At 49.5% G+C, this 14,766-nt stretch overlaps 1 protein-coding gene across 1 annotated transcript in view; it reads right to left on the reverse strand.

The window, feature by feature from the left end:
* Positions 1–10,960: 10,960 nt before the first annotated feature.
* LOC144474939 (metabotropic glutamate receptor-like) overlaps positions 10,961–14,766 on the reverse strand; it is a 9,929-nt gene continuing 6,123 nt past the window's right edge. Inside the window, exon 4 of the mRNA XM_078190352.1 lies at positions 10,961–11,113. Coding sequence (XP_078046478.1) covers positions 10,968–11,113 — 146 coding nt within the window. The 3' untranslated portion in view covers positions 10,961–10,967. The remainder of the gene's footprint in view (positions 11,114–14,766) is intronic.

Below are 14,766 nucleotides of genomic sequence, written 5' to 3' on the forward strand. Positions count from 1 at the left end.
GAGACAATTCGATCGCGAAACAACGGACAGCGCGAACTATGATAGAAGCATGGCGGGGATCGAAAGAGCGGCATAAATAATGATCGTAATCGACTCGAAGGCACTGCGAACAGCTCCCGGATAATTATAATCCGATCCCTTAATTAAATCGATCGATTACCAACGATTTGTTCTCAGGCTTCGGACGGGCGCTAATCTTAATGGAGCCGATAATTGAATCGCTGCCACCGGTGAGCCATTAAACAATTACAAAATTCATCGCGTTTTACGACTATTATATTCCAGATCGACGTACGAGCACAGTAATTGTAATATATTTTCCCACGCGCGAGCAACGAAATTAGCTGTCGAACCGATCTCTCTCCCCCCCCCCCCCCGTCGCAGATTGAATCGCGATCCGACCTTCCGCGGGATCATTAACGTCGCGATATTTCCATCTCGCAAATACACGATAATCACGGCGCGACTTTGCGTTCCCGGGGCTGCAATAATTCGCGCGACAGCTTGTTATTTTGCCGCGAAAATATTTCAAACAGACCGTCTCGAAGAACCGTTCGACGGATCATCGAATCGTAGGCGATTGAATTGAACAGCGAGTTAAATAAAATAGTTTTGCTATTTTTACCTAAATGCTTGCTCGAATTTATTTAATTATTGCCTACGAAAGACTCCAACAATAACTAATCATAAATAATGACTCGGTAATAAAATACTGATCCCGCGAGATGTACTCCCGTGAGAATGGAGAAATAAATCGGCGCAGCATTCGGCCCCGGGGCTTCGAGAAGTGACCAGACCTTTGGCATAGGAAGTTTCGTTATTATAATATTAATAACGCGTTGCCGGCATCGTCGGATCGCAGCGGTTGAAAAGACGGGCTATTAGGTTGCCATTAGCAGGCTCGGAATCACGGGAGACGACAAACTAATATCCGAAGGACTCGGAGAATCGCTAAACAGAAAGGCTTCTCCCCGCCCCCTTTTCTGCCGCTTCGTCCCCGATACAAATGCCGGCCGTCAGCAATTCCATCGGCATCGAAACTTTGAAACTGTTAACGCGGGTGCGATAACTAATATTCGTCCGGATATTGGTTCTACACGGGATAGAGATTCGACCGTGGCGGGAGAGGGGGGCTCGAGGGAGCTCGGCGGAAGCGAGAAAGGGGGCCGCGCGCCGGCAACCCTTCGAAACCCGTGCAATTCCGCCGGATCCGATCTCTTTTCCGTCCGGTCGGAAAACGTGAAACGCTTCCGGTGGCGCTTTGATCGACGCGTCTTAATTTCATTTCCGCCTGTTTATCGCTTTACCACCGGCCGCCCCGCATAATTTCACCCCTGCGCCGCAGGATCGAGTGGCCCTCCGGGGGTGGTCACCGCTTTAAAGAGCCCGGACAAGCTCGGAAACGACGAGCGACCCTCGACGTGAAACAAATTACGAAGCGCGCGCGCGGCGATTGAAGATTTTCAAGCACACGGAATTTTTTCTTCTTATACTTTTTATTTAAAGCCTTAGCCTTCGAGGGTGCACTTTTTGCCTGGGGAACGATTTAAAAAAATATATTTCGTCGAACAAAAAGTTATTTAATAAGAACATTTACTTCGATATTAGTTACTAAATTGTATATTCTATAAAAATTCTGCATTTGAATAAAATGCGAGGAAAGTCGCTCGAATAGGTTATGATAATAGCTTGCACGCTTCTCCAAGAGATTGCAACAGCTAACCGGTTAATAACTTCGTTATTTCCGCGGATGGAAAATTAATAACTGAGTTGCTTTTTTAAACGTCACTTCCACGGCATTGACGAGAAGAATCGCGTGCCACGAAGAACCGTCGAAATTGTTTCAACGTTTCGTGCCGCTTGTAAACAGAGCGACGATAGTCCGCGAGATCGTACGATCGATCTTTCGGCCGGAATTTCCACAGGGGGACGCGTGCAATCTCTCGGGGGAAACGGATGGCTCTAGTGTTGTCTTACCAGACGAACGATGGCGGCGAGTCGCCAAGGTAGAGACGACATGACGGTGAACAAGGCGTCCCGCGATTCCTCTTCGAAATCCGACGGACCAGCTCGCGACGAAATCTCGTCGACACCGCGGATCGGGCGAACGACTTTTAGCCTCGTTATCTGCCGCGCTGATATCGGCACGCGTTGCTGCCCTGTTACGCAACGCGATGCCGAGCTGCTTGAAAACAATCTGCCTCTGGCAACGGCGATAGCCGCTGACGAAACAAACGGGAACTCGCCTCGCGATTGCGGCTCTCTTTCGGATTCGCGTTCGCTTGATGCGCCATTCTTGGGCAATTCTTGGGCAAGGTTCGGGACACTACCAGGGCTTCCAAAAGTGGGTTCGCGGTTTCGTTTTCTCTGGTTCAAGCTATCTCCGCGGATTTTATACGATCGCGACAGCCTCGGTGCTTTGTGTATTCACGCACGAATGAAAGAGTTCGTCGACGTCTTACTGATTTTTACGACTGTGGTAACCGTGAAAGACAAAATGTAATTGAGTCATCGGATGGTTCCAGTGTCAATAACAGTAATTGTGATTGCGTGATAAACTTTTGTCAGAGATAATTCGGATCCGCCATTTTGCCCCGATCGTCACGGCTCGAGCCTCCGTTGAATCGTCCTGTAGCCGCGGCCCGGCCTTAATTGTATTTAAATGTAATGCACATCGGATTTCCATGGAAATCGCGGAGCAGGCCGACAGATAACGATTATTGTTGGTTCTAAATTGCTCGGAGAACGACGATAACCGCGCGTTGCCCGCTATCTTCGGCAAACTTCGCTGTTTGCGAATGGAACACCGCGGCGTCAGCGCGTTTCGGCTTGCTATACAATATTTTCCTTTGTACTTTCTATTTTTCGAAGCTCGTTCTCCGTGAAAATTGGCCCACCGTTCCCGAATACCGGGTCATGAATATTCTTATATGGGTCGTCCGGTAATAAGACGCGCCCGAGTGCAAAAGCAACTCGGCACAATGGCGGCCTGCACGCGCACACGTGCCGCGGCAGCGACGACGAAAACCGCCGCGAAGCCGAAGCACGCGTGTGCGTTAATTCCAAACGTAAATCACGGAATGTGGGGCGACGTTCTTTCCGGGCGGCGACGATACCGTGGAAATCGGCGCCGAAATTTACTCCTAGATTTATCGGCCGTGGCTATAAATAACTTGCGCGCGATTCGGCGTTCGCAAGTATAATCGGCGTTTAACGCGGCCGGCTGCTGAATCGGCGATTCGGCGAATGGAAAAAGGCGTGGAAAGCGGCACCGGTGGAATTGTACCGAAAGAAGTTATTTAGCTAATTGGGTGGCCCGGGAGACGCCGTTAGCACGCTTCCATCTGGCATTGTTCTCCAGCGACAGTAATGTAAAATAACGTACGACCGCGATTGCCACCGAAGTCGGTATTTCAAATATTTTTCTTAAAAGATCGTCGCTTTACTGCGTCGCGTGAATTAATTCGCAAACGAAACAGCCACGCAACTGGTGGTGGGGGAGAGCGGGGCTAACGAGGGTGATCCGACAGATTTCGCGAGGCGCGAAATTCAAAATTACGGGGCCAGAGATTCCATTATCGCCGGGACGTGAGAGGGGGGGGGGGGGGGGGGGGGGCGAGGTTAAATAATTCGGTGTCCGGCCGGCCGGTGACAAAATCCATACGTAGATTCGATGACGCAAGCGTGACACTCTCGCTTCGTGACTTATGAAACTGTAACCCGGTTTCGGGCGGCCGATAAATTAGCGGGGCAACGAGAATCAAATTATCCGGAGTCGGTTTCGGTGCTCCGCGACGCATAACCGATTGGATCCACCGCGGCCCGCGCGCGGTCGTGTGTCTACGTCCTCTGGAAAGGCAACGCTCTCTCGCAGCTGGCCGGAATCTTCCTAATGGAAAAATCATTAGGAAAGAATGAGAACACGTGGCGACTCTCTGCCCCCCCCCCTCTTAATTGGATCGCAATTTACCAACCGGTTGAAATAATATTCAGCGACGCGACGGTGTCGCCGACTGCGGGACGGTTTAATTAATTTAAATGCGCCGGCGAACACTAGACTCCTTCATCCGAGCCCCGGCATTTTCACCTTAACGAATCGGAGCGCTAGATTACACCGAAATGACCCGCGAAATAAATTACTTACCTTGCGAGGCTCTCGTTTCGTGGAACAATAGCGATCGGAGTAAATGAACCGAAGTCCGAAACTCCAAACGTCAAATCCCAGAATTATGCTGTCGCTGATAACTGGCTGTGCTCTTGGTTTCTTGCATGATTTTATATCGGATAGGACGTTCTTTTATTTTATTTCTGTTTCAATAAAATATTTTACTATATCTTTTCTGATAAATATAAGGACTCTGTAATAGATGAGGATCTTTGCTCTAAATACTGTGGATATTGGACGATCAATTGTTGCAACAATTCACAAAAATTAAATGGGGACATTTTGGATTCTGGGAGTACATTTTGCAGCAGTGTGAAAATTTTTTAAACAATATACAGGTCATTTTATTCGCATCTTTACAGACCGTGGTCCAGCACCTACAGACGACGCTTCTCGCGTTATATTCCACGAGGCACGATCTCGAATAATTGATAGGAGAAGCCCGGTCGACGTGATGCAACGGGACACTTATAAATTCCTCGGTGGGCATAAATAATTATGAAACGAACGGTAACCGCGGGTCGACTTCTCGACCTTTTGTCCCCTTTCGCAGATCCGCGTGGCTCCTCGTCAAGGGTCGTCCGGCCATCCTCCCCTCCTCCTCCTCCCCCTCCCCCGAATTCTCCCGTATCCCGGCGAATTACGGATTCCAGGTATCGGGGTTCGTTAATTTTTCATACGGACCCGAAGCAAAGAGACCGTATGTTTAATTAGAGCCCCGATATTTTATTCGGAGAGGGATATTTTCGATGCGTCGCGGACCGGGCGAACGATGTTTAATTAATTCCTTCCTCTTTTTTTTTTCTTCTCTTTTTTGGACGACGAAAAAGGGGTGCTGGAAGGGTGATAGAGAGAGAGGGGGGTGGGGGCGCGATGGTCGATGAAAAAAAAAAGGGTAGAGAAGAGCTCGGAACCAGCTCGAGTTTTCGACGGGGCAAATCTATTTCAACGCTTTCAGTGTTATAATAAAAGATACAAAGTTACCTTTTGTACGATGCTTCCGGTTCAACCGTTCGGTTCACGTGCACGCACACGTCCCCATCGCTTCGACGATACTCTCTCTCTCTCTTTCTCTCTTTCTCTCTTTCTCTCTCGTTCGTTCTCTCGTTCTTTCAATCTCTCTTTCTCTCAGCACAGACGTTTCCGCGAGCCGATCACTCTCATTCGTATGCGCAGTCCGAGAAACGTAGTCCTCGAAGATTACAGTCCTCTCGAAGTTACGTGAACGTTGCGCAACCGTCTCGCTTTAAAATCGATTCGAACCGGCCCGAGATCCGACGGCAAGTGTCGCGCCGAGACAATGCTTTGGACGCATTAGGTCGCCGACGAGACGCTATAATAAATTCCGCGCGATTTTCATCCCGTTCACGATCGAACGAGCCGTGTGTGTTCCGCGTTTTCGTCGACGAAGCGTCACACCTTCGTTTAAAATGACGAAGTGCACTCGGATCCAGGCCCCACCGGTCCCGGGTCGCTCGCGACCCGTCCCATTTCCGACGATACCGAATTTCCTTTGAATTGACTTTGAAACGACGAATTACCATGTTTCTTGCTCGCGAAGGCGGACGAATCACGGTTCCCTTAATTGCGATCGAAATCTTCGAGTCTCGCAGCGTTCTCTCGCGGCCCGCGATCGATTCCGGCCAATTGACGTCGAGGATTTCGTACGAAAAAATTGACCCGCGTCAACGGATACGAACTCTCTCTCTTTCTCAATTGGATCAATGATCCGGCTCGCACGTTCGCGTCCAGCCACGATTATCCAGTCGCAAACAATTTGAACTAGAAATGTCCGATATACGCGTGTCTCGTCCGCTAGGATACGGTGCTCGCAGAACCCTTTACAGGCTGCGAACGAGGTTGTTCGAAACCAGAGATGTTCGATTCGATTCGCGATGAAAACAATTTTTACTAGAATAAATTTTTCTAGAAATCAATCTTTTTTGAATCGATTTTTTAATGGCTGATTTTTCTGGCAATTTATTGGTAATTACTGTTACTTTAATTGCACGTTAGAAAATTCGTAATTGTTCGTTAGAAAAGACAGTTCTACCGCGTAAATTAACAAAATTTTTGCATCGACTCTTCCAAGATCGATCGGTCGATTTTTCGGGGACGTCGACTCCGACGATTCGAACGTCTCTGTCGGCGAGCGAAACGAACGATCCACGGTTCGATCGATAGAGGTGGCACAGGACGCGTACGTGCGTCATCGGACGCGAACGCGCGCCGGGGCAGGCCCCTCGCGACGCAAAACCCCGACCCGTTCCAGAATCGAACGGCGGGAAATCTTTCCCGCGGCGGCGTGTTTCCGTTTCACGGACGCGCGCTCGCGGCGAGCTCGTTAACCCTTTCGCTCCGAACGACGGATATATCCGACATCCACGTGGATACTCGCAGAGCCGAACGACGGATATATCCGTCATCCACGTGGAAACTCGCAGAGCCGAACGGCGGATATATCCGTCGAGTGGATGCCGCGTATATGCGGCGCGAAAGGGTTAAAGACGTAAGTGCGAACATCGAACACTACCGACGCGCACTGCGCGGCGCGTTGCCTCCGTTCACCGGCGCAACTCCCGCGGAACGGACTGCCGTAGCGAAAGGGTTAAAATCCGTTTAATTCGATGTCGCGGGCGGCATACACGATTTACAAATATGTATCGCGAACAATGGCGGCGGTTCCCTCCTCGAGAGCGCTCTCTCTCTCTCTCTCTCTCGCCGCGGTGAAAACGGCGCGTTCTCCTCGGGCTTCGCAGTGCGACGACGGCTGTGTTCTCGGCTAGAAACTAAATATCCTGCCCGCCTTAGTCGACGAAATTGAAGTGTCGCGCGAGATCGAACAGGTCGAGTGTAAATCCTGATATTGGTCGGGGGGGCCGGGGGGGAGGGGGGAGGGCGGGGGTTTCCCGAAGTTCGCGTTTAAAGCGAGAACTCGTTTTATTGTCTACCCGCCGTTCCGTGGAAGAAGAAGCGTGTATCGGGTTCGCACACGTCCCGTGGCCGGCCTAGTTTCCAAAAATCTACCGTCGTTCTCTCCCCACCCCCGCAACCCCGGGTGTCGACGCCGCTCGACGTCCTTCGTCGACGCCTCCCACGCTTCCGGTCTATTGTTCCGAATTATTTCGCTCCGCCTTTTTGTCACTTCGGAGACGTTAAATGATAAGAGATGCCTGTCGAACGAATTATCATCGCGTTTTTTCCTCAATGGCCAATAAATAATTACAGCGAGTTAATTGTACCAAAAAAGAGAACGAAATTGTATAAAAATTGTATTTGGAGGTCGACGAAGTTTAATTATATTTTAGTCACCGTGCACAAACTCGGGGTCTTCGTGTACTTGTTTTAACCCCTTGCACTACGATTCCTTTCGCGTTAATTAATACTTATGTCTTTAAAATTTTTAATAATGGGACCAGACAATTTTTCTTTCATTTATTATCTTTGTGTACTATTGTTTCTAGACGTTGAGAAGAATTTATGTATATTACGATGTCGAAGAAATTAATAATGTTCAATATTTATCAATGATAGCAATTATTGATTTCTGAATATTTAGTAGATCTTGTATGAAATTTGTATCACGAGTCTGACTGGTTATTGTAGCGCAAGGGGTTAAGTAACGACGCTGAAAACATTGCTAAGGAAGATGGACGTTGAGCGGCGCGACGAGTGTTCTCGTCGTCGGCCCGTTTAACAGGTTAAATAAGCTACGGTAATAGCGTCTCGAGGAGACGCGCGAGGTATCTCGCGCGATAATACAATACGCCTACGACACGTGCGCGCGCGTTATATACTCATCTCGCGGAATGTAAATACTCTCTCTCTCTCTCTCTCTCTCTCACTTTCTCTCTCTCTCTCTCTCTCTCTCTCTCTCGTGCTCTCGCTGCTCCGTTCCCGTACGTGGGAAGAATGGACAATGAACGTCGATCACTCGGAACAAGCTAATTAGATTTGCGCGAGCGAATAACCGGCGTTGTTCCCCGACAGAATAATTCCTGGCACGAGTCCGGCGCGCGGGGGTGGGTGAGTTGCGTCTCGGGGCCCGCGCGCCGGAAAACCTCGAATACGCTCGTCGTCATTAGCCGTAATTGAATCGAGACCTCTGATACTGTCGCTCTAATCTTGTCAATTAGCCGGCACACTCCCGGTCAATGAACGGCGGAATCGTTTCGGCGCGAATCGAACCCTGCCTCCCGTCGCAAGGTCTTTCCCGATCTCTCGGGAATTGGATTTCACGACCCCGACAACGGGTAGACGATCGCCGTTCTTTTGTCCCGGCAGCGGGAGGGAGAACTTTGGCTTTGGGAAAAGTTCTCGGGGGCGGGGGCGGACCGAAACTAAGTTGAATTTATTTGAACCCTCGCCTTTCGAGCGACCGGAGCAAAATTGCCCCTCCGCTATTGACGATTTTAATCGCTGGAAAATCGACGGCTCGTCAAACGCGCCCGAACACGAGACGCGGCGCGGCAAAAATCCTTTATCGTCCCGCGAGCCCGAAACTGCGAGTTTATTCGAACGGGAACCGCGTTTTCGAAGGAATAAAGGATCTCGCGTGCACCCTATATATATATATGTATATATAAATTTTAACGAGTACGAACGCGAACTGTAAAATCCATTTGCCATTTTGCGGATTCGGGAGGTTCGGGCTCTTTTGCTAAAACTGGCCGCGTTCGTAACTGCGATTTCCCCGCGACCGTCGTTCCGACCGGAACATTCATCGACCGGAAGCCGACCCTTCGCTTCTCGGACCACCGATATCTCGGAAACGGTGCTGCGATTTGCAAAACAGAGCGGCGAACGTTACGGAATCGTGTCTCGTCTTCAATCAGTCGCCGACGAATCGAAAGTTCGCCGTGCGAACGTGTTCCGGAAAACCGTTCCCAAAAACGCAGTCTCGTGCCGTCGATACCTATACACCGTGTAGCTTCGGTTTCTGTATACGTGGTATGTGTATTTCTGTGTGTGTGTGTGTGTGTGTGTGTGTGTTCTCTGTGTGTACATGTTCATATATAATTCACGAAGTAAACGTTAACAGTAACAATAACGACAACAGTGATCGCGATACGAGTGATCCCGACGTACCGGTATACATATAATGAGCGAACGAAAACGCCGGCGACGACCATGATACGATCGGAAAAGGGAGCATCGTCGTCGCTGTCGCCGCCGTTACAGACAATAGGCAACGCAGGCTTTCATCCTCCGATACAACATACAAAGTTCACCACCGATTACACACACCTGTCGGCCTCGTACGGTCTACCACCGTGGACGCCGCAGTCAAACACGATTTCTAAGCGTATCTAGGTTTTTTCTTCTCCGCGCGTACTATTATAGTCTTTTGTCACGCTCCTCGCGGCAATGTTACACCGCTGGTCTCTGTTACGCGAACGGTGGAGGTACAGCGGGCTTGGCGAGTGTTGCTTCTCGGGGTACCCGGGAATAAATGGAACCTCAGCTGCGCGTTCGACCCGGTTATGGCACTCGTTCCTTCTCCGATATTTCGGTAAAAGAATAGCAATCGCGGGATTGTTTCGTTGAAATTTGCTTTCGGAAGAATCTGTAAAGAATCGAGAAGAATCGAACGAATGATATACTTACACGTCTGCGAGTCATTGCGACCCTAAACTCCCTAAAATCTCGACGGTAAAACGACCACCCTCGTCCCTCAATTTCTATAACAATTGGCAGGCGGTAGGGGAGGGCTGCCGAATTGAACGCTGCGCCCAGACACTTTACCATCCGATTAACATCGCTACCGGATTGTCCAGATTATCAGATCAAAAGTAGCCGCATCGATCCCTTAACTCGTTCGGCCTAATTAAAATCATGGCGAAACATAATCGCGACTTTGAGGAAATTTTCAGACTTTCATCCCAGAGATTTCTAAATTTTGCCATTCCGAGTAACATTAAAATTAAGAAATACATCTTAATCACTGTATAGTAAGCTAGTCCTTTTGACAGTTAAAAAAGTATTCAATTAATTTAGCCATTCCGAGTAACATTAAAATTAAGAAATAAATCTTACTGTATAGTAAGCCAGTCCTTTTAACAGTTAAAAATATATTCAATTAATTTCGTCCGGTTTGAAGAAAGTTGTCGCGTTTTAAGAGGCGCTTGGATAGTTGTTTTTCGGTGCTGCGCGAACGGGAGCCGAAATTAGGCGAGCTTTTACCGTGTCGGGGACCCCCCGCGAAGAGAAGAGCCGCTGTACCTCCAGCACCGGCAGTAAATAACCTAAGCTTACCCAGATTCGTGGAGGATTCACGAGGCATCGGACATCACGCGAGGAGCTTTGTCGCGATTCTTTGTAACCGCTCCCTTATCGGGCCGGGCCGTCCATTCTCCTCGGCCCCGCTGCTCCCGATCCGCGCTACGTTTCTCTGACGAACATGGCCAGACACCGGCCTGCGGAGGAGGGTCTCGGGGGTTAGGGAGAGACAGAGAGAGAGACGGAGATAGAGAGAGAGCTGTCCTTCCCCTTTTTATTAGCACACATTCGCACTATTCACTACCCGCGACCCTTCCGGCCGGTCTTATCGGCTGGCCGGCTGCCAGAGGGTGCAACCGGAGGCCAGGGTTGTCTGAAAATCTGAATTACGACGGCCGCCTCTACCTATCCCCTTCTCCCTCGCTCTTTCTCTTTCTCTGTTTCTCTTTTTCCCTCCCTCTCTCTCTCCCTCTCTCTCTCTCTATATCTCTCTGTATCTCTCTCTATCTATCCATCTATCTCTCGCTCTCTCTCTCTCTCTATCTCTCTCGCTCTCTCTCTCTCTATCGCTCTCTATCGCTCTCTACAGCTCGGCCACTTGCTCGTTAGTAGTTTTGCTCGATGTGTTCGACGTCAGGCTGATCTCCGTCACGCCGACCGACGTCTGCACCGCCGCCGTCAGGGCGCTCTGCAACGGCATGCTCTCGCTGGTCAGCTCGCAGCCCGTGTCTGAAAACAAACCGAGGGTCCGAGGTAACGCAGACGATCATTCTCGACGACGTGCTGTTTGCCAGACTTTCGCGCGCCGCGATCAAACCGCCGATTCTGCACGCGGAAACGCGGTCAGCGCGGAATTAACCTCGCGAGCGGCGACGCGCGTCAAATTGACTCCTAACGCGGTGGTACGTCAAACTTAGTGTACTCCTAACGCGATGCGCGTCAAATTATATCTCCTGTTACCACGTTAAACAGCGAATTGACTCCGGCGATTGTTACTGAAACAGTCTAACTAAATGTTGAACAGTTTATTTTTCTATCGTGTCTAATTTAGAAATACACAGACACGGTGTTTGGTTAAGTTTTTATTTAACTATCGCTACTTTGGGTCCATAATTGTTCGCTCTGTTGAGAGGCAGGTTTTTAAAATTAAAATTTCTAATTTCTAAAATTGAAATGTAAAATTTCTTCGGACAGTTTTACACGTCGACGTTTTCGGCGATCTCCTGCAGGAATACCGAAGAATTATTTTCCGGCTGGCGTAGACGAGGCGCGCGCGCCGCACAGGAAATCTCGCCCTCCGGGAGGCCGGATAGGGACGGGAACGAAACGAAGTGGTTCGCACGCATAATAAATGACTGTGCAGGATGTATGTGCCGCCGCCCTGGGAGAGTGCGCGGATGTGAAAATCTGAAATAGAAACAAAATCGATTGGGACAGTAGGGAGCGGCGACGGCGGTATGTGGAATTTGTTCTGCTGAACGGGGGCCAGGATTTGCGGACGGGGCCGGTCGAAAGGCGAGGCGAATTAGGGTAACGACGAGAAAATTGGCGGAACGTTTCCCAGCGATTGGCGGGACACCCCCCTCGTGGAAAACGATTATTCCGCGATAGGCGCGACGGAAGCGGCGGGCCATTTGGAAAAGGCGGCTTTAAAGTTTCCCCCCGTTGCGGCGCACGGTGGAAGCGCGCGGAAATGAAAATTTCCACTGTTAGTTCGGAACTTGACTCGAACTTCGGAAGAGCAAACACGGTTACCGAGCGTCGGCGGGGCCGGCGCAAAACTGTACAACTTCACGGACGATCGTCGAAAGTTTCCGCCGCTTTTAATTGTAACCGATACCCTTGGCCCCGGCGATCCTCGGCGAACAGACAGAGAAAAAAGCTCGGAATAAACGTAATCGCCGGGAAAATTCGTTTACTTTTACCGTACGCGACCGGTAATTCCCGCGACCTGATTCAAAACCGTGCGCGGAAATTATCCGAGGGATAATTAATTTCGCGTATTCGCTGCGACAACGCGTGGACCAACTGCGAACCTGGCGAAAACGTTCGGAGACTTTGGCAACACCCGTTGTTCTATTTTCAACTCGTTAAAATGATTGAAAAAAGGAAATCGACGCCTGCGCAGCTTCCAGATCCCGCAATTAGCGCCGACGATTTTTATTCCATACAAAAATACTACGCTCCGGCAATTAATTTCCGAACAACCTTCCGCAAATTATCCGGCACGGGGGCAACTCCAATTTACCGGGTTTATTAAATCCATTCGTTAGAATAAATAGTACCATTATTGCCAAGAGATAAGATCGAACGATTGTCGGACTGAAATTATAAATGTCGTTCGATGGAAAATTCGAGGGACGAGATTAGCCGTCGGCGACTGTCGCGGGGTAGACATTTGGGTGAATAAATGATATATATTATATTACATTTTATTTCGTTCGTAGATATATCAGTCTTTTATTTTATCTAAAACAATTATTTCTAATCATGGAACCTGCACGGTTATCTGCAGTTTTCAAATCGGAAATCCATTTCAAATAAACTAAAAGACGCATCGAACATTTTCCTACGCGCCAGCGTTTCCCAAAGTCTCGTCAAGATCGTCGTACTATACATCGATTCAGCCCGCTCTCTAATTAGCGCGACAAGCCGGCAAGACGCGTGAAACTAATTTCCCCGCGAATCCAGCCCGAGCAGCGGTCAATCCATCGGAGAGGCCAATCCATTTCGCCTCGATAAAACTGGCTCATAAATTTTTTTTTCCCAGCACGCGAACCGTACAATGCCGGCACGGCTGAACAAGAGAACAAGCGTTTCTCGTGTGGTTCCCCGCCGCAAATAGGAATTAATCTATCCAGAAGCTAACCCATTTCTACCCCATAAAAACGTCAATTGGCGTGGCACAATGGCGCGCGCGGCAGACAATGCGTGGACAAACATCGAAATAGGAGACACGGGATAATACGTGACCGGCGGACAAAGTGTTCGAGCATTTATTGAAAATAAATCAGCGGTGCCCGCCGGAGGCGTGGGAGGCGGAGACGGAGGAAGGGGCGGGGGTGGGGAAGGAAGGAGTTGGAAGAGGAGGAGGTATAACGCCGCGAGAATATCATACCGTGGTCCCCGATACCGGCGAGATCATTGGGAAATAAAAGTTTCCCAGGTTCGAGAGCCCCGTCAATAATGCTACAGCCCGTAATTCCTCCAATTTCCCGGCTCCTCCCGCCCCCCCTCCCTCCCCCACCACCGTTCGACCGCCCCGCCGGTATCTTCAACCGGTGCTCGCGAGGAATTCGCGGAAATATGCAACACACGGATAACTTCGCAGGGGACGATCCCGATACGCGGATGCCGGGATATTACGTGATATGAAATTTTCAGGGGACTTAACAGCGACGATTTAAAAACGCTACGATCCCCCCTCTCCCCGCCGATCGATCACACCGCGACGCTCTGTCTAGCCGGGCGAGTCCGCGATTCCACGCCAGCAGGACCCACTCCTCAAGGATAACGGACTCTGCACGAGAGAACGTTTATTCTGCTCGGAAACATCTTCTTCTCTCTTGCTCTCTCTCTCTCCCTCTCTCTCTTATGCCCGCGTTTCATGTCGGTCGTTTAAGGTTTCGCAAAGATGAACCACTTATTGCCTCGACGGTCGCGACGCGACGGTCTCGAAACTCGCGTCCTTCGGATTGTTTTTACCGTCGGACAGGAAACTCCGCGCGGAACGAGCTCGTATCGTCGTAAATCGAATTACGTTCGCGGCGATTCCCGACCGGTTTTCCGACATCCTTTCACCGCGATGTATCGGAACGAATTGAATTTTACTGGAACGTGTATTCTGCTCGGACTGCGAAAGAACAATTTTTTTTAATTTTCTGCTTTTAATTTACATCAACTCTGGCATTTTTAAAGGAGGGTAAAAAAATGTTCACAGATTTTTAAAGGAGTATTTTTGTAACAACAATGTTTTCTTTTATCAATTTTATCGTTCGCAAAAATGTCGAAATACGTGCCCACGATTAAGGGTTGAATGAAATTAATGTGTCAATTTTTCGAAAATTCGATAAGTGAACAATACCGTTTTATCGGAAGGGGGTTAAAAGCAGCGCGCCGATACGAGAAAAATTGTTATTCCAGCTGGCGATGGCCGCAGGACGTGCAAGGCCGTTGCACATCTCTATCGCGTTGGGGGGAGGGGGGAGGGGTGAAAAATGTCGATTGTAATTAGCGTTAAGAGTTTCGATCGCGCTACGTCTTCCCTCTCGGTATTAATTGCGTGTTTCGGTCGGATAACGAACGGATAATTAGCACGTAGTTAATAACGATAATACAGTTCTCCGGATGAGGTGGAGGGTAGCAAGATGGCCGACCTATCT

The sequence above is a fragment of the Augochlora pura genome, chromosome 9, assembly GCF_028453695.1.
Source record: "Augochlora pura isolate Apur16 chromosome 9, APUR_v2.2.1, whole genome shotgun sequence".
Taxonomy (NCBI): Eukaryota; Metazoa; Arthropoda; class Insecta; order Hymenoptera; family Halictidae; genus Augochlora; species Augochlora pura.